Below are 18,336 nucleotides of genomic sequence, written 5' to 3' on the forward strand. Positions count from 1 at the left end.
GCGTGGTGACGCACACTTGTATTCCCAGCTACTCAGGAGGCTGAGGCAGGAGAATCTCTTGAATCTGGGAAGTGGAGGTTGTGATGAGCCGAGATTGCAACTCCAGCCTGAACAACAAGTGTGAAATTTTGTCTCAAAAAAAAAATTATGAAATGTGAAGATTGTTTTTATAATTTTATAACACCTGAGCATTACTGTCTTTAAACTAAATAATCTAATAAATCAAAATCACAACAAAAGCCCCACAAGCTAACCTGTTTCACCTTATAAAAAGCACTGACATTTAGTGTGTGGTAATTTGTTGCAGCAGCCACGGGAAACTAGTATTGTAGTGAAGCCTCAAAACCCACCTGAAGGGGCTGGGCACAGTGGCTCACACCTGCAATCCCAGCACTTTGGGAGGCCAAAGTGGGTGGATCACTTGAGGTCAGGAATTTGAGACCAGCATTGCCAACATGGTGAAACTCCATCTCTAAAAAAAAATACAAAAATTAGCCGGGCGTGGTGGCACATGCCTATAATCTCAGCTACTCAGGAGGCTGAGACATGGGAATTGTTTGAAACCAGGGTGGGGCGGAGGTTGCAGTGAGCCAAGAGTGCGCCACTGCACCGCACCCTGGGTGACAGAGTGAGGCTCCATCTCAACAACAACAGCAACAACAACAAAAAACTCCATCTGAAGAAAGTTTCCAGTTCTGTCAACAGTGCCCCACGAAACCCCTCAGAAGCACACACTCCTTTCCTGTGGGCCATGGACAGGAAGAAGAAAGCACTTCCTCATGGTAGAGGCCTACCCAGGAGAAACTCAAGGGAAGGCACTGCCAGGCCGGTCCTTCTGCCAAGGCCATTTTCTTTTGTTTTTTTGTTTTTGTTTTTTTGAGACAGTTTCACTCTGTCTCCCAGGCTGGAATGCAGTGGCACAATCTTGGCTCACTTCGACCTCTGCCTCCCCATTTCAAGCGATTCTACTGTCTCAGCCTCCTGAGTAGCAGGGATTACAAGAGCACAGCATGCCTAGCTAATTTTTATATTTTTAGTAGAGATAGGATTTTGCCATGTTCCCTAGGCTGGACTCAAACCCCTCACCTCAAGTGATCCACCTATCTCAGCCTCCCAAAGTGCTGACGAGTGAGCCACTGCACCCAGCACTCACCAAGGCCTTTGATGGCAGGCTTTTTCCAGCTGATAACTCCTTGTCTGGTCTGCTTCTGCCCCACTCTCCCTCTCACTAAGTTGGAATCCCTCGCTACTTTTCAGTAGAGGAGTGTGTGTACCCCAGTCTCAACTTGATATGACTCAGATCTGCATTTAACTCATGAAACCTGGCTGATCCTCAAGCCCTGGAGGAAAAAAAGGGTCTCTCTGCAGGTATGACACAGAATGGGCCTGTCCCCAGGACCCTCGGAGAGGGAAGTCCAATGTCCCACCAGGTTGGCAGAGCTGGGGAAGGGGAAGTGTTATGGTAGTCCCAAGACTAAAAGGAGGCAGCAAAGGGAGCAGGGCATCATTCCCATTGAACTCATGCCACTGCCTGAGTGAGGTGAGGGAGGAGTGCACCCGAGTGACATGAGGGGGTAGAGAGGCGTGGTTCCAGGGTGGCCTTCACCCGCCCTTCCTGCCATGTTACTCTGATCCCCTGCAGGTGAGCCTGCCCACTTTGGGCTTAGGGCTGCTGCAGAGGCATGTACTCAAATGCAGCCTCTCATGCATCATGGCTTCAGGAGTGGGGCAGAGCACAGAGGAGTCCTCAACAAAGGAGAGGTCAGGGCAGGAGGGAGTGGGCCTCAAATTCCAGGAGGGGGCCCTTCTCCTGGGTCCTCTTTTCCGGCCTCTCCCTCCTTACCCCTGGGCTGATCACCTGGGAAGAACTGAGGCAAAGTTTCTCATCCTCAGGTCTGAGGGGTTCATGTATCTGGGATTACAGGCACGTACCACCACGCCTAGCTAATTTTGCATTTTTAGTAGAGACAGGGTTTCTCCATGTTGGTCAGGCTCGTCTCGAACTCCTGACCTCAGTTGATCTGCCCACCTCTGCCTCCCAAAGTGCGGGGATTACAGGTGTGAGCGACCAAGACTGGCCAAGAAATCCTTTTTAAAAAACAAGCTGGGCCGGGTGCGGTGGCTCAAGCCTGTAATTCCAGCACTTTGGGAGGCTGAGACGGGTGGATCACGAGGTCAGGAGATCGAGACCATCCTGGCTAACACGGTGAAACCCCGTCTCTAATAAAAAAAAAATACAAAAACTAGCCGGGTGAGGTGGCGGGCGCCTGTAGTCCCAGCTCCTCGGGAGGCTGAGGCAGGAGAATGGCATAAACCCAGGAGGCGGAGCTTGCAGTGAGCTGAGATCCGGCCACTGCACTCCAGTCCGGGCGACAGAGCGAGACTCCGCCTCAAAAAAAAAAAAAAAAAAAAAAAACAAGCTGGGCTTGGTGGCTCATGCCAAAAATCCCAGCACTTTGGGAGGCTGAGGTGGGTGGATCACTTGAGGTCAGGAGTTTGAGACCAGCCTGGACAACATATGCAATCCCATCTTTACTTAAAAAAAAAAAAAAAAAGTAGACATATATTATTTATATATAAAATAAATTAACCAGGTGTGGTGGTGGGCACCTGTAATCACAGCTTCTCAGGAGGCTGAGGCAGGAGAATCACTTGAACCTGAGAGGCAGAGGTTGCAGTGAGCCGAGATCATGCCACTGCAATCCAGCCTGGGTGACAACAGTGAGACTCCATCACAAAAACAAAAACAGATTCCATCTCAAAAAATAAATAAATAAATAAATAAAATAAAACCAAAAACAAATGTGGTATGGCAATGGAAATACTGTGTTAAAGAGAGTTTCATAGAAAATAAAAGACCACTCAGATACAATAAGCTGTCCTTTCAGATGAGTATACTTGTTATTCTTATTTTACAGCTGAAGAAACCCGCTCAGAGAATGTTACTTGATTGGACCGTGTTGCATTTCTGGACAGTGCAGCTGAGATAAGTATTCATGTGTAACTCCAGTAGCCTACCAGGGTGCCTCTCATGAAGGCAAGAAATGTAAATTTGGCCTAATATACAAAGTTGCCAGGGCAGCACTGGGTCAATTCTACATACAGTACTTCTATGTTCATCAAGGGAAACCTTAAGTGAAGGCAAAAATGCTTCTAGAATGCAACTGGACGCCAGCACCTTTGTTTGTTGCCTTTGGGCTCTTCCTCTAAGGCCAGTAGTGACCTGAAATTACTGTTTCAATCAAGTGGACAAAATGGTACCAAGGTCATCAACATCAGACAAATTCACTTGAGGATCTATCTACGTGCTTTGAAAGACAAAACTGCTTTTGTAAAGGATACTGTATTTCAGAAAAAACAAAATCATATTAACAACTAATAACACTGTAAAATGCTGATGTGTTGAATGTTACTTTAGAAAAACATATTCAAATCTAGGAAAAAAATTTCTGATAGAAAACTACGTATCAGGCTGGGCGCGGTGGCTCAAACCTGTAATCCTAGCACTTTGGGAGGCCGAGATGGGTGGATCACGAGGTCAGCAGATCGAGACCATCCTGGTTAACACGGTGAAACCCCGTCTCTACTAAAAAATACAAAAAAACTAGCCGGGCGAGGTGGTGGGCGCCTGTAGTCCCAGCTACTGGGGAGGCTGAGGCAGGAGAATGGCGTGAACCTGGGAGGCGGAGCTTGCAGTGAGCTGAGATGGGGCCACTGCACTCCAGTCTGGGCGACAGAGCGAGACTCTGTCTCAAAAAAAAAAAAAAAAAGAAAAAGAAAAAGAAAACTACGTATCGGCTGGGCGCCGTGGCCCATGCCTGTAATCCCAGAACTTTGGGAGGCTGAGGCAGGCAGATCAAGAGGTCAAGAGTTCAAGACCAGCCTGACCAACATGGTGAAATCCCATCTCTACTAAAGATACAAAAAGTTAGCTGGGCGTGCTGGCGTGTGCCTTTAATTCCCAGCTATTCAGGATGCTGAGGCAGGAGAATCGCTTGAACCCAGGAGGCAGAGGTTGCAGTGAGCCAGTGAGCCAAGATCGCACCACTACACCCCAGCCTAGGTGACAGAAAAAGACTCTGTCAAAAGAACGAACGAACGAAAGAACGAACGAGAAAGAAAGAAAACTATGTATCAATTATCTAGCTGGCTATCTAGAGACAGGCTTTCATTGTATTGCTCAGGATGGAGAGCAGTGGGATGATCATAGCTCACTGCAGCCTTGACCTCCTGGCCTCAAGTGATGCTCCTGCCTCAGCCTCCTAAGTAGCTAGGGCCACAGGTGGACACATTTACACCTGGGTTTTTTGTTTGTTTTATAGAGACGGGGTTTCACTATATTGCCTAAGCTGGTGTTAAACTTTGGAGTCTCACTGTGTCACCCAGGCTGGGGAGCAGTGGTGCGATCTCAGCTCACTGCAACCTCCGCCTCCCAGGTTCAAGCCATTCTCCTGTATCAGCCTCCCGAGTAGCTGGGACTTCAGGCACGCACCGCCACACCCGGCTAATTTTTGTATTTTTTTGTAGAGACTAGGTTTCACCATGGCCAGGCTGGTCTTGAACTCCTGACCTCAGGTGATCCACCTGCCTTGGCCTCCCAAAGTGGAGGCCAGCATCGCGCCTGGCTAAATTTTTTATCTTTTGTAGAGAGGGGGTTTCGTCATGTTGCCCAGGCTGGTCTCGAACTCCTGAGGCCAAGCCTTCCATCCTCCCACCTCGGGCTCCCAAATGCTGGGATTACAGGGCCCAGTCAGCCTCATGTTTTATTTAAGCAGTCCCTTTTTGTTGCACACTTGGATCGTTTTTAAAATTTTTTTTTAGATAGGATTTACCTTGGATTTGCAGGCTGGAATGCTGTGGTGGGATCATAGCTCATTGGAGCCTTGAACCCTGGGGTTCAAGTAGCTGGGGGGGCTGAGGTAGGACTACAGAGATCGGGTCGCGCCATATTGCTAGGCTGCTCTTGGACTTAAGGGATCCTCCCGCCTCAGCCGCACCTGGACTGTTTTCTAGTTTTGACCAACATAAACACTGTGCTGGGTCTGAGTTTTTCAACTATCCTTCTCCAGCCAGCAACACACAAGACCTGGCAGGGAGGTCGTGGTTACCAGACTCCACACTGAGAAGACCGCCCAGCTCCAGGTACTGTACCGCCCGGTGACATTACCGAATGCCGGGGTCTGTAACGTGCGGAAAGCCTACCTGTATGGCGTCGCCAAAGGCGCACCCCTGTGACGTCACCGAGGACCGTCTCTCACGCGGAGCCAATCGGAACTGGCGGCAGGGCTGCGCGGTGGGGGGGGGGGGGGCCTCCAGGAGCGCATGCGCGGACGTCGGCCACAGGTGGCCTGGCAGGCTGTAACTGGAGGCTGAGCTGGCCTTTCTGTGTCTCCAGGCTTCGGCCTGGCAGCCTAGTGTTTGGGTGAGGGAGAAAGGACAAGATGGAGGAAGGTGAACAAGAAGGCACAATCCATGTTGCTTCCCGGTTCTTCATCACCAACTTTCCCGCGCCTGGGAAGATACAGATCAACGGAGCATGCGCCAGGTGAGGTCAAGCCGAAGAGATCAAAACTTACCCGGCCACGCCTATGGAGACGCCCCTATGCCGGCACTGCCCGCCCCCTTCCAGTACCAATGCATAAAAGTCCCCTGCCGGCAGGAGCAGGCCTGACTTCCTGGGCCCCCGCATTGGTGGACCGGAGAACCTGGCCCAAGAGTGTGTATTTGCAATAAAAGGCTGCCTCTTTCTTGTGTACTTTGGCCTCATTTTTAATTATTTAGCTCTCCTAAATTAAATTAAGACACCTAGTCCATAAGCTAAGAGGAGGAGTTTTACAACTTGGCCTGGCGCAGCAAAGGCCAGACTCTGAACCAGCAGGCCCTGGGCACCAAGCCCGGGGCCTGGCAGGCACATGGCAGGGTCGCGCAGAAGCTCCTCAATGGCCAGTGCCAACTGCAGCCCGGCACCGGCCTCTTCTGAGCTTGGGTACCTGGGCGCCACAACACCTCCCCAGCCAAGGCCCGGAGACCCCGGGGATCGTCTCCCGCTACCTGGCGCTGCTCATCCTGGGCAGGGTCGGCCCCCTCTGAGGCTGCCCCTCATTAGGGAACTGCACCCGGAGCTTAACCTCTGAAGGCCCTTTGCGATAGCGTTAAGGCTTTGAAACTTTGTAACAGGGTAGAAGGGGCCTGGAAACGAAGAAAACATCTTTTTAAAAATAATAAGCGATCGGCAGGGCGCAGTGGCCCACGTCTGTAATCCCAGCACTTAGGGAGGCCAAGGCGGGTGGATCACAAGGTCAGGAGTTCAAGACAAGCCTGGCCAGCATGGTGAAATCCCGTCTCTATTAAAAATACAAAAATTAGCCCCGGTAGTGGTGGGCGCCTCTAATCCCAGGTACTCGGAAGGCTGAGGCAGAGAATTGTTTGAACCCGGGAGGTGGTGGTTGCAGTGAGCCGAGATCACGCCACTGTACTCCAGCTTTTGGATTCTGATGGGTGGCTAAATTAGAAAATATTTTTTGTGATTTAGAATTTTATACGGAGATGTTCATTGTGATTTAATTATTCTTTATATTAGCAGATTTTTCCTTTTGATAGTTGCATGATTTCTTGTTTATTATTCATAATTGTCTGTTAATAAAGAAAAACTTTATTTCACTGAAGCAGTGAAAACCAACTTGGGTTTTTTAATAATGACCGACCTTTTTCTTTGAGAATACATTACTGGAAAAATGTAGATTATTAGATACATTACTTTTAATGAATATAAGTGGTATAATTAAAAGACTGAAAAGAATCCTTGGAAACATGGGTTTAATTTGATAGCTAAGAAACTGAGGACAAGATACTTATTCTTTGTAGCATATTTTCTAATGTCATTTCATTGTCTCACCAAGAAGTACTTGCATAAAGCCAGTTTGATTCTAGCATCTGTTGTATATTTAAGGTTGGGTAAAGTGGGTGAGTTTAACAGATATTTTTCCTTACTTCTTTTAGGCAAATCTGAATTGGGAAAGTCGACATTAATCAACTCATTATTCCTCACAGATTTGTATTCTCCAGAGTATCCAGGTCCTTCTCATAGAATTAGAAAGACTGTAGAGGTATGGATATTAGTATTGTTAATTGATGATAAGCTGGAATAATATTAATACAAAGCACACATTGTAACTTTTATTATGCTTTCTTAGAGGTAAGATGCAAACTTGCCCTTAGCCAGTGTAAGATGGTAGATATGACTTCATAAAATTAAAATAAAAAAGGAGAAGTACAGTTAATCAGAAGAATTATCTTGACTAGAACTTTCCAAATTTGTCCTAAGGACTCTCCTAGAGATGACACTGTGACATAGTAACCAGTTCCCCTGGAGTTGTGCTATATAGCATGATAATCATTTGCCACATGTATAAATCAATTAAAATTAATTAAATTAAAAATGCCATTTCTCATTTGCTTCAGATACATTTCAAGTGCTCAACAGCCACATGTGGCAAGTGGCCGCCATTTTGTGCAGCACATATGTGAGGATTTTCATCATTGCAGAAAATTGCATTGGACAATGTAGAGAAAACATGATTCATAGAAAAGCTATTGTTATTTAAATAGAGTGTTCTATATTAGTCAGTGGGATAATACCATATCATAGTTGAATGGCAATAGCAATTCTGTAAGACTCCCGAGGTGTATGTGAGCTAATTTACTGCTTCTCTGTCTTTGCTATGCATTCCAATCCTGGGTATCCTGTTAAATGTAGTTCTTCTAGTAGGTCTGAGATGGGCTGTATTTCTACATTTCTAACAAGATCCCAGGTGATACTGATGCTGCTGGATGGTAGATCACACTGTATAGAGCAAGGGGCTAGACTCTAGATATGCACTTTTTATTAAATGGTGCAGCAGCCTGTAGCCACTTCTTATCTTAGCAAAGGTCATCAAACTTCAAGTAACATAACCTGGGTTTCTGTAAGAACTTTGCAACTTTATGAAGTTGTTTAACTTATTTGAACCCATTTACTTTTCTATAAAATGGAGTTAATACCTATCATAAAATTGTTTTTAAGACATACTCTAAAATAATGTAGCTAGATAGAATTCTCATTGTAAGAAATTTAAAACTGTTTGCTCTAGTTTTATCCATTTGTATAAATTCTATCTCAATCCTAATTTAAACCTGATATTTAGACCTTCAGTTTTTCCATAAGTCCTAAGTGAAGAAAACAACTATGAAATGTTAGTCTGAAGTAATTATCTTAGTATTTTATAAATAATATTTTTATTTTTGTTTGAATTCACATTGTTTTTGAGGTATTTTTCTGTCAACTCTTAAAACTCCTAAGTTCATCATGACGTTTTTATATTATTTAAAGTAATCTCTCATTTGAAACTTGAAACTGAATATAATTGTTTTCATATTATAAAGTGTGCTACCAATATATTCATTAAAAGTAATATATCTAATAATCTACATTTTTCCAGTGATGTATTCCCAAAGATAAAAGTCAGTCATTATTAAAAAACCCAAGTTGGTTTTCACTGCTTCAGTGAAATAAAGTTACCAATACACTTATTAGTGCAAATAATATGCTAATTATTTAGCTGTGTTTCGATAATAAATGGTTTATTTTCTTTCATTTGGAAGGTTTTGAAATAATGAATAAAGATTTATTCAACATAATTTATATTTTTGAATCTTTATATAGAATAACTTGACATATCTTCCACTGGTAAATTCATTTTGCCTGTTTGAAAATATTGATTATTGTCTTTTAACAGTCATCAGTTAATTCATATGTAGAATTGCAACTTGTTTTGTTTGTTTGCATTCTTTAGCTGGAAGCCTGTTATCGATTACATTGCTAGTAAATTTGAGGACTACCTAAATGCAGGATCATGAGTGGACAGACGTTAGATGCCTGATAACAGGGTGCAGTGTTGTTTATACTTCATTGCTCCTTCAGAACATGGGTCAGTACCTTGACACTTCTGATTCCTTTTGTTGTTGTTGCTTACTGTTACCTTTATGTGCATATTTTAGTAATCTTTAAGTTTGTGACGTATATATGACTATACCCATTATAAAGTACCAAATTTCATGTAGAAATGTCTTAGTTGAAAAGCCTTTTTAAGTCCTGTATAAGCTACCAGTGATTTTACTCCTTAGTTCTTCATTCATAAGGATTTTCTCTGCTTCACGGAAATAAACAGTGTTGCCACCATGGTTTGAGGTCTCAATGTGGCAAATTTAGCTTTCATGTTGACCACCCTGCTACTAATTGAGCTACCAAATAAAAAGAAGCAGCCATCCCAGTTAGACATATTCAAAATAAACTCAAAGATGCTATTTATTATAAGTCTCATAAGAGATGGTTATCAAAAGCACTTGCATGCCAATGTTTTCTTGTGCCATTTCTTTCCACAATAATCTATTTGGCTTCTGTTTCACCGTAGCTGTCATAGACATGTCATTTAGGTATCATATTGTCAGTACTAATAAACAAAACCTTTTGTTTATTAGAACGTAAGACCTGAATATCTAGACATTAATCTGATCTGATTGTTCTGTTTGTTATAGTTAGCCCATACTCCCTTTTTTTGTTCTTTGTACTTCCCCTTTCATTTTGAGTATATATATGTGTCATTGACAAATGCAGATTTTTCCAATTATTCTTCCTCAGTCTTTTCCTTTGGGTAAGTAACTCAGCATATCTAATTCAGCCACCTGATAATTGTAACTCCACCATCTCCCCACCAAAAGAATTGTAGCAGCATCAGGCTAAATAGCATTAAGTTATCTAACACTCACATTAACAGTAGTGAAAACCAATTCCTTCAAGTATACCTTTCTCTTCTATTTTTGGCTTCTTGCTCTCTCTCTCTCTCTTTTTTTAATAGATGGGTCAATGCCCATTATTACTCTAGATGGATAAGGGAGCCTTAATTATATACTTATATTTTTGCACTGTCAGATTGGAGTGGGTTAAAAATGTTTCTTCTTTTATGTCTAATACTCTTATTTTTTTTGCTGTGCCCTAGACCATTGCATAACTGAAGACTCCCACCTTCAGTCAGGATTGGGTAGTACATGTTTGTAACTACTTGGTGTTGCCTTTTGTTGAGGTAATTTCAGTTATTATTATTATACTTTAAGTTCTAGGGTACATGTTCACAATGTGCAGGTTTGTTACATATATATACATATGCCATGTTGAGTTGCTGCATACATTAACTCATCATTTACATTAGGTATTTCTCCTAATTCTATCCCTCGCCCATCCCCCCACCCCATGACAGGCCTCAATATGTGATATTGCCAGCCCTGTGTCCAATTATTCTCATTGTTCAGTTCCCACCTGTGAGTGAGAACGTGCAGTGTTTGGTTTTCTGTCCTTGCAATAGTTTGCTCAGAATGATGGTTTCCAACTTCATCCATGTCCTTACAAAGGACATGAACTCATACTTTTTTATGGCTGCATAGTATTCCATGGTGTATATGTGCCACATTTTCTTAATCCAGTCTATCATTTTACGGTGTTCTCAATTTACATATTTAAATCACTAAACTGACTCTTTGACTTAAAAGGCTCAAAAAAAGTAATCTCAAAAATACCACACACTGTATAACTTTTCATGAGTATTTGTGTAGCTTCTTGAATTTATGTTTTTAAATATTTCTCGCTTACCTTGTCAGGGTCTTTTCCTGAAAGCCAGCTGAGTGAAATCTTAACCTGCAGTTAAGTCAATACAATTTGTCAGCTTATAACCAATATTATTATTTTAGATCTTCTGAACTCTCTCCAAGTTTAGTAATTCTCATGAAATCACATTCCTCCCATCCCCTTGGGGAAAATTTTATTTCTTAAAATTGCATGGGAAATGAAAGCTTTTTTAAAATAAAAAAAATTTATATTCAAATGATATATAGTGGCTTTGTGCCATTTCTTATTTGTCACAAGGGGTAAGATGTTTAAAATTGCTATATCTTATACATAAACATGTACCTTTCAATAATTTCTCAGTTTAACTATTTTTAGAAATGGAGCAAAGTTTTGCCCATTTGTACATGATATTGTGGATTAAGTGAAAAAAATATGAGGCCGGACACAGTGGCTCACACCTGTAATACCAGCACTTTGGGAGGCTGAGGTGGGTGGATCACCTGAGGTCGAGAGTTCAAGACCAGCCTGACCAACATGGAAAAACTCCTTCTCTACTAAAAATACAAAATTAGCTGGCCATGGTGGTACATGCCTGTAATTCCAGCTACTAGGGAGGCTGAGTCGGGATAATCGCTTGAACCTGGGAGGTGGAGGTTGCGGTGAGCTGAGATTGCACCAGTGCTCCAGCCTGGGCAACAAAAGCAAAACTCTGTCTGTCTCAAGGAAAAAAAAAAAGAATATGACACCGAATTTTATGTACAGCGTTCCAGATACCCTCCTCACTATAGACTGAAATTCTATGCAGTCTAATAAATGAATGAGAGGAGGGGAGGATTAGAGGAAGGGAGGATTAGAGAAGGGGAGGAATAAAAAATTTTTTTAAATTTAAAAAAAATTTAAATTTATTTAATAAAATAAAGTAATTGGATTGACTGTGGTGCCATTCACTGAGATAGGAAGCATAGAACAGGGAAAATGGGGTTCAGATAAGCTTTTGATTTTAAGGAGCCCATGGAACACCCAGGTAGCATATCCACTGGGTAAACACAAATCTGGAACTTAACAGTGAGATATGGGCTGTGTATGAAGATTTGAGAGTCAATTGACCAATTGAAGATAATTAAAATCTATTGTAGTCATGATCATTGTACTGAATGTAGGGTAAGAAGAGAAGGCCTGATAGGGGATTCTAAAGACTGTACCTCTTAAGGGACTAGCTTACTAAGAGGATCCTGGAAAGTATCCTAAGGAAAAAGAGCTTGTGAGAGAATAAGTAAGGATAAGCACCATGGTGGAAGTATTTAGTCAGCTTCTTAAAAGTATAGAGGCAAATGAGACAGCAGCCAGATTGTAATGAATAAAAGGGATGTTGAAGAAGATTATCTTGTGAGCATCTTGTCAGAGGAAGATAGTTGGTAGCAAGAACTGAATGTGGAGTTGAAAGAGGACTACCATTTTTCATTAAAAATAAATCTTCCAGCCTGGGCAACCTGGCGAGACCTCGTATCTACAAAAAAAAAAGTACAAATATTAGGCAGGCATGGTGGTGCACACCTGTAGTCCCAGGTACTCAGGAGACTGAGGTGGGAGGTTCTCCTGAGCCTGGGAGGTGGGTTGCAATGAGCTGAGATTACAACACTGTACTCCAGCTGGGGCAACAGAGAGAGACCCTGTCTTTAAAACATTAAATAAATAAATAAATAAATAAATAAATAAATAAAATTTTAAAGCCTTGTAAATTTTGAGTAATAAATATAGAGATAATTCTAGGAAATTCTATCAGGAGCCTTTCTGGTTTCTCCAATTCCTCTTTAGGGCAAAAAACCTGTGACCAGGGTTCAAGGGCAGGAGTGAAAGCCTTAGCCACTCCAATGCTTCTTGAAGTCCTGTTCTACCTAACTTTTGCTGGCCTAATACATCTTCACAGTGTTTCTGATAAGTAAGTAAAGTAGGATGTGTTAACTTAGCATTGGGGATGTGAAGACTCTTGTTCTCTCAAACTGATCAATTCAGTCATATTAAATACTGTGTATTTCAGACTTAAACCATTGGATATTGAGTTTATGAAGCACTTGCATGAAAAAGTGAGTATCATTCCATTTAATGCCAAAGCAGACACACTCACACCAGAGGAATGCCAACAGTTTACAAAACAGGTGAGCAGGATGTATTAACTCAGGTTTCTTATACCATTCTCACAATTTGCAGTTTTTACTATTTTTAGTATAATGTGTTACAATCCATTCCTCTTACTGCTTTACTGTATTGTCATTTATACTGTATTAAAAATAACTCTCGAATCTCCTGCCTTAGTTTTCACCTCAAAGCTCTTACTCATTATCATAGTATCCTTATCCTTTGTCAGTTTTTAAATATGGCTGTTTTAAGTGTTCTTTAATAACACCCCCACACAGGCAATTTCTCCCCATACTCTTTAGAATTATTTCCTTAGAATGAATTCCCAGGAAGAGGATTATTCTTTTAAAGGCTGTGATTGTTTTTATGGGCCTTTATCTCCCCACTCCCCGTTTTGTCATGGTGCTTTCCCAATAAAACAAATTCATTTTATAAGGCGTACATCTGTTTCACTGTGACTTTGCCAGCATGGTTTGTTATTTTATTTTGAAAACTTTTTTGGAATGCAGTGGTACCTAATCATTCTTTATCTTTTCCTTTTATTTTCCAGAAAGGCTGAACATTTTAAAAACAAAGTTTTTTCGCCCCTTTTTGTAATCCTTTTTGTTCAAATCCTTTGTCTTTTTGACCAGTAGTACTTGGTATTGCCCATATTTATTGATATGGGTTCTTCTTATTCCGGGTATTTAGTTCTCTCTCATTTTCACAATATTTTTTCTATTTTCTCTTTTGCTGCTTATGTCCTAATTTTTTTTCGTGCACTTTATGGGACATTTATAGTTTAAGTTGTAACTTAAATATTTATAGTTATATTAATATAAATATATTAGATATGTATAGTTTAAGTTATAACTAAAGTTATAACTGTAGTTTAAGTTATATATTTATAGTTTAAGTTCAAACCCATGATCCTAAGATTAAGAGTCTCATGCTGTATAACTGAGGTAGCTGGAAGACCACTAAACTGTTTTTCTAGACTCATGTCTAGTTGTCTCAATAATAGTGAGTTACACAGTCACACGTATTTCTAATTTAATTGTGTTTGGTTCCTTACATATTACATTTTATGAAAAGTAGGGTCAATTGTGGAACCTTTCTCTATTCCAGTAGTCTTTATTTTTGGCCAGTAGTATATTGTTTAAACCACAACAACTTTGTATAATATTTAAAAATAAATTGTAAATAACTCTATTGTCCATATAGTCCTGTTGTAACAAAATATTTTGTTTTTCACTTTTTTCAATATGCATTTCATTTCAGAATACCTTGAAACCTTTCATAAAAAGCCTGTTAAAATTTGCTTTGTAACCTGCACGTTATGCACATGTACCCTAGAACTTAAAGTATAATAAAAAAAAAATAAATAAAATTTGCTTTGAAGTTGTGCTAAATTCATATAAATTTCCAGAATGTTTTAGTACATTGTTTTTACTGTATCTAGTATTTTCTGTTTTATACTTACCCATTCCCATTTTTATTTTTTAGTGTGCTATTTCTAAGTGTCAAATACTATCATATAATACATTTATCTTCTTTTATTATGTATTTTGATTTGGATTTTTACTTCTAACTTAAAGGGAAAAAAGATGAATATGAAGTGACCTCTTCTTTCAAATTGGTGACATTCTGGTGGTTGTACTCAGGTCATTTTAATATACAACCTCTGACTAAAACCACTGCTTTTAGAGCTGGCTACTATTACTCATTTTTCTCTTCATTACGTATTTGTTGCCTTGTTTATTCTTTTTTAAAAAATATATATGTAGGTACATACCCTAATTGTAAAAGATGTGTGATCCTATTTTTTTTCAGTGACAACTTTATTTCTGTTTACTTCTATCTAGTATAATAACCATGTAACACAATTTGTTCAGGGTGCTTTTATAGCTGCTGGGAAGCTTTGCCATGAAAATTGCACCAAAATATAAGTATAGGCAAGGAAGCTAGTTTTAGGTATGTTAGCCATTGGTTTGTTATGGTCTCAAAGAAGGATAGGTAATTGAAAAGTATTTGGATGTCTATATTCTGTTTAGAATTTGGAGTGATTTTGGACATGACAATTTTATGAACTAGGTCATTTCTGGTGTTATTAATAAGTTGTCTTCTTTAGTTTTCTCCATCCTCCTTATTAATTCTTGATTTCTAGGATGTGTTTTCTCCCTGTGTCCTTTCCTAATCTTATGCCTGTTGCTCCTCAGTTTGTGTGTATGCACATGTACTTGAAAGGATTTTTCTGATGAATGTGCAGGGAGCAGTGCTATACTTAGTTTTACTTTACTTTTGCCAGATTCTACTAAAAATTTTAGGTGAGTGTAGCCCTGTTTATTCAACTAAATAAGATACTTGGGGATTTATATCTAAAGGAAGAATCTCAGTCATTGTAAAGAAATGACCTACTGTCATTATTGTGGAAGTCAATCAGAGAAATCCCTTTCTGGAGTTTTACATCTGTTTTGGAACTCTTTTGGTATGATAGCTATATGACTTTAACACGTCTGAAGTAATTGGATTTGGTGTTTATATATCCACTTTACAGTTTAAAAAAAAGAACAGCAGAGTAATTTGATTTTAGATTAAAACTTCGCATCGTTAAAAAACAGTAAAGGATCTGGAAACAAGGAGCCATATAGGAATCTAAGAAGCATGTAATAAACATGAGACTAATGTATTAATAATGTATGGTGCTCTTTTGCTGACTACTTCTTCCATTTTAGATAATAAAAGAAATCCACGAACATAAAATTAAAATATATAAATTTCCAGAAACAGATGATGAAGAAGAAAATAAACGTGCTAAAAAGATAAAGGTAGGTTCATCCCTGTACATACACTAAAGTAATCTGAGGCCCTAAAAACATGCTACCACATCCACAGGAAAGATAAAAAGTATCAGTGTTTTAAGTAGTTGACTTACAAAATGCCTAGGGAGATTTAATATTGAATTCAACTTTATAGTTAACTTTGAAGATTAGCTAGTATATATAATAAAGAATTGTATAAGCTACCGAGGTGAATAACACAATCTTTATTTCAAATTATTTTTAATTAACTGGTTTTCATATTATGTAATTTTTTTCCCTCTTAAAAAACAAGTGATGAGAAAGGAGATAATTCATTCTGTTATGATTTAATTGCCAGACAAAAATGTATTTCTTTTGTCTTTATAAAAGCCAACCAAAATTACAGTTGGATAGGAAGAATAAGTTCTAGCATTCTGTAGCATTGTAGGGTGGCTGTAGTTAACAATAATTTGGTCTATATTCAAATAGCTAGAAGAGAGGATTGTGAATGTTCTCAATACACAAAAATAAGTGTGAGTTGACAAATGTGCTAATTACCCTAATTTGTTCATTACATATTTGTTTACAGGTATCAGAATAGCATACTGTACCCCAGAAATATGTGCAATTATGTTTCAATTAAAAATAATAAAAACCAACCAAAAAGTCACATCAACATAATTTTCTATATTTTAATTTATCATGGTTTTCTAAGTACTTTGGCCCTAAAAATGGTATATGGAACAATGGCATTGTGTAGACAAATATCTTGGAATAATGAAATGCTTATACCTCACCAGTGAAGAATTTCTGCAGTTGTATAAAATACCTGGTTAGATATTTCCAGGAGCCATAGAATTGTGAAAGGCTATGCATGGATGAATACAAATCCAGTCACCTGGATTTGAAGTTCCAAAGTTAGAGCTTAGCAAATATACTATTCCCTGCTTTAGGTACTGTTACAGTTGGTTCGTGATCAAGTAGGCAGGCTAGTCACTAGCCTCCTTTTCTTTCCTCAAATGCTAATATATTTTTTACCTTTTTTCCCTGCGAAGTATGGGACAACTTTCTGTAGTGATTTTTAGTAAATAATTTGACCAGTATGTGCTTGAATATTCCTAACTTTAAAGAGAAAATTTAATTTTATCTATTGTGTACCTTGGTGGTGTTGGCAGTTTACTAAATATTTGTTAAATGGCCTATAAAAACTAATGCAGAAACTATCAAAAGTAATTTTTTTTTTGGCTTATCTGTTGAGTAAGGGAACTTTTATTCCTGAGTCTGTGAGGACTACAGAGATGTATTTGAACAAGAATACTTTGTTTTATGGGACCGTTTACCTCTTGCTGTAGTGGGTAGTAATATTATCATTGAAATTAATGACAAAAGCGTCAGAGGAAGACAGTATCCTTGGGATATATATTGTGCTGTCATTTAGCTCCAGCGGCACCATGAGCAACTGAAAAATAATTTGGAAGCACAGCACAAAGAATTAGAGGAAAAATATCATCACTTTGAGGATGAGAAAGGAAACTGGGAAGCTCAACAATGTATTTTAGAACAACAGAACTCTTCGAGGTAACTAATAGCAGATTACTAAGAAATGTGTTTATTAACGTTTTAAAGAATTGTTTTCCTACTTATTTAAAAAACATTAGAATAACATTTAAAAAGTCATCCCCCATTATCATGCATTCCAAACACAATGGTTTTCATGGATAAATATTTTTATATGGATGGATATAGTCTGTATCCATTAGCAATACTTTTTCAGTACATTTTCCATGACTTAATCTTCATAATTATGATTTAGCAACTTCATAACATTCTCCCCAGTTAACTCACCATAATTGGATTTCTTACCTTCTCCCCCAAATTGTTTGACAAAAGGGTTGTTTTCTATTTTTGGCACACAAAGGGAACTTTGCTTCAAAATCTATTACATATTTAGGGTACATTTTAATTGTGTTGAATTATGTTTTTATGATAAAATTCTTAAGACAAAATATTAGATATTTAATTTCCAATACAGCTAATCAGTTACTTTCTCTTAATGTGTATAAAAATCAATAATATTCGTGCCTTGGTTTTCTTTTCCTTCATAGTTTCATTTAAAACTGAAAAGTGGCATTCCTATAAGGATTCTATAATTTATCCTCACTACTAAACATTTTCAGATTTGACATTTGTTCTACTACACTAGCCGACTGTTAACATTTTCCCCAAAGAAGAGGAAAATAGATTTGTAGAAGCAGTTGCACTGCAGAATGCAAATGACAGCAGGAGAAAAGAACACACTGTTTGATGCCAGTTGATATTTTTCAGTTTGTGCGGTTTTATTTGGGAAGAATTGTTCTTGTATATTAAAATGGGGTTTTGCCATATTTTTTACTGCTTATCCTGGAATTTTGTCAAATATGTGATTGTCTAAGAAAATACTATTATAGATTAACATTGTCTTTGTTGTTTACTTCTAAATCTTTTGATTTTTTTTAGATGAAAAAGTAGTATCTGAAAATCCCAACGTTGTTGTAATTGGGTTAGCTATTGTTATCATGTTGTCTGTCATGTTTATAAAATGGTTACTCATCTTGATTATTTTCCTTTCATCATTTACAACCTTGGAAAAGAACAAGAAGAAAGGGAAGATCTTTTAAACTCTCTATTGACCACCAGTTATGTATTAGTTGCTAATATGCCAGCTTGTATATCAGTGTTTGTTGGATCCGTTTGACCAGTTTGCACCAGTTTTATCCATAATGA

General features: G+C 39.1%; 1 protein-coding gene across 1 annotated transcript in view; it reads left to right on the forward strand.

The window, feature by feature from the left end:
• The window catches only part of LOC111530448 (septin-7-like), a 44,124-nt gene extending 27,113 nt beyond the window's left edge, over positions 1-17,011 (forward strand). The window contains 9 exon segments of the mRNA XM_026446726.1: positions 5,070-5,231; positions 5,802-5,986; positions 7,000-7,129; positions 7,258-7,316; positions 7,474-7,496; positions 8,839-8,966; positions 12,696-12,813; positions 15,508-15,604; positions 16,887-17,011. Of these exon segments, the coding sequence (XP_026302511.1) occupies positions 5,070-5,231; positions 5,802-5,986; positions 7,000-7,129; positions 7,258-7,316; positions 7,474-7,496; positions 8,839-8,966; positions 12,696-12,813; positions 15,508-15,604; positions 16,887-17,011 (1,027 nt within the window).
• Positions 17,012-18,336: the final 1,325 nt, after the last annotated feature.

Source organism: Piliocolobus tephrosceles, unplaced genomic scaffold (genome assembly GCF_002776525.5).
Source record: "Piliocolobus tephrosceles isolate RC106 unplaced genomic scaffold, ASM277652v3 unscaffolded_76, whole genome shotgun sequence".
NCBI classification, from domain to species: Eukaryota; Metazoa; Chordata; class Mammalia; order Primates; family Cercopithecidae; genus Piliocolobus; species Piliocolobus tephrosceles.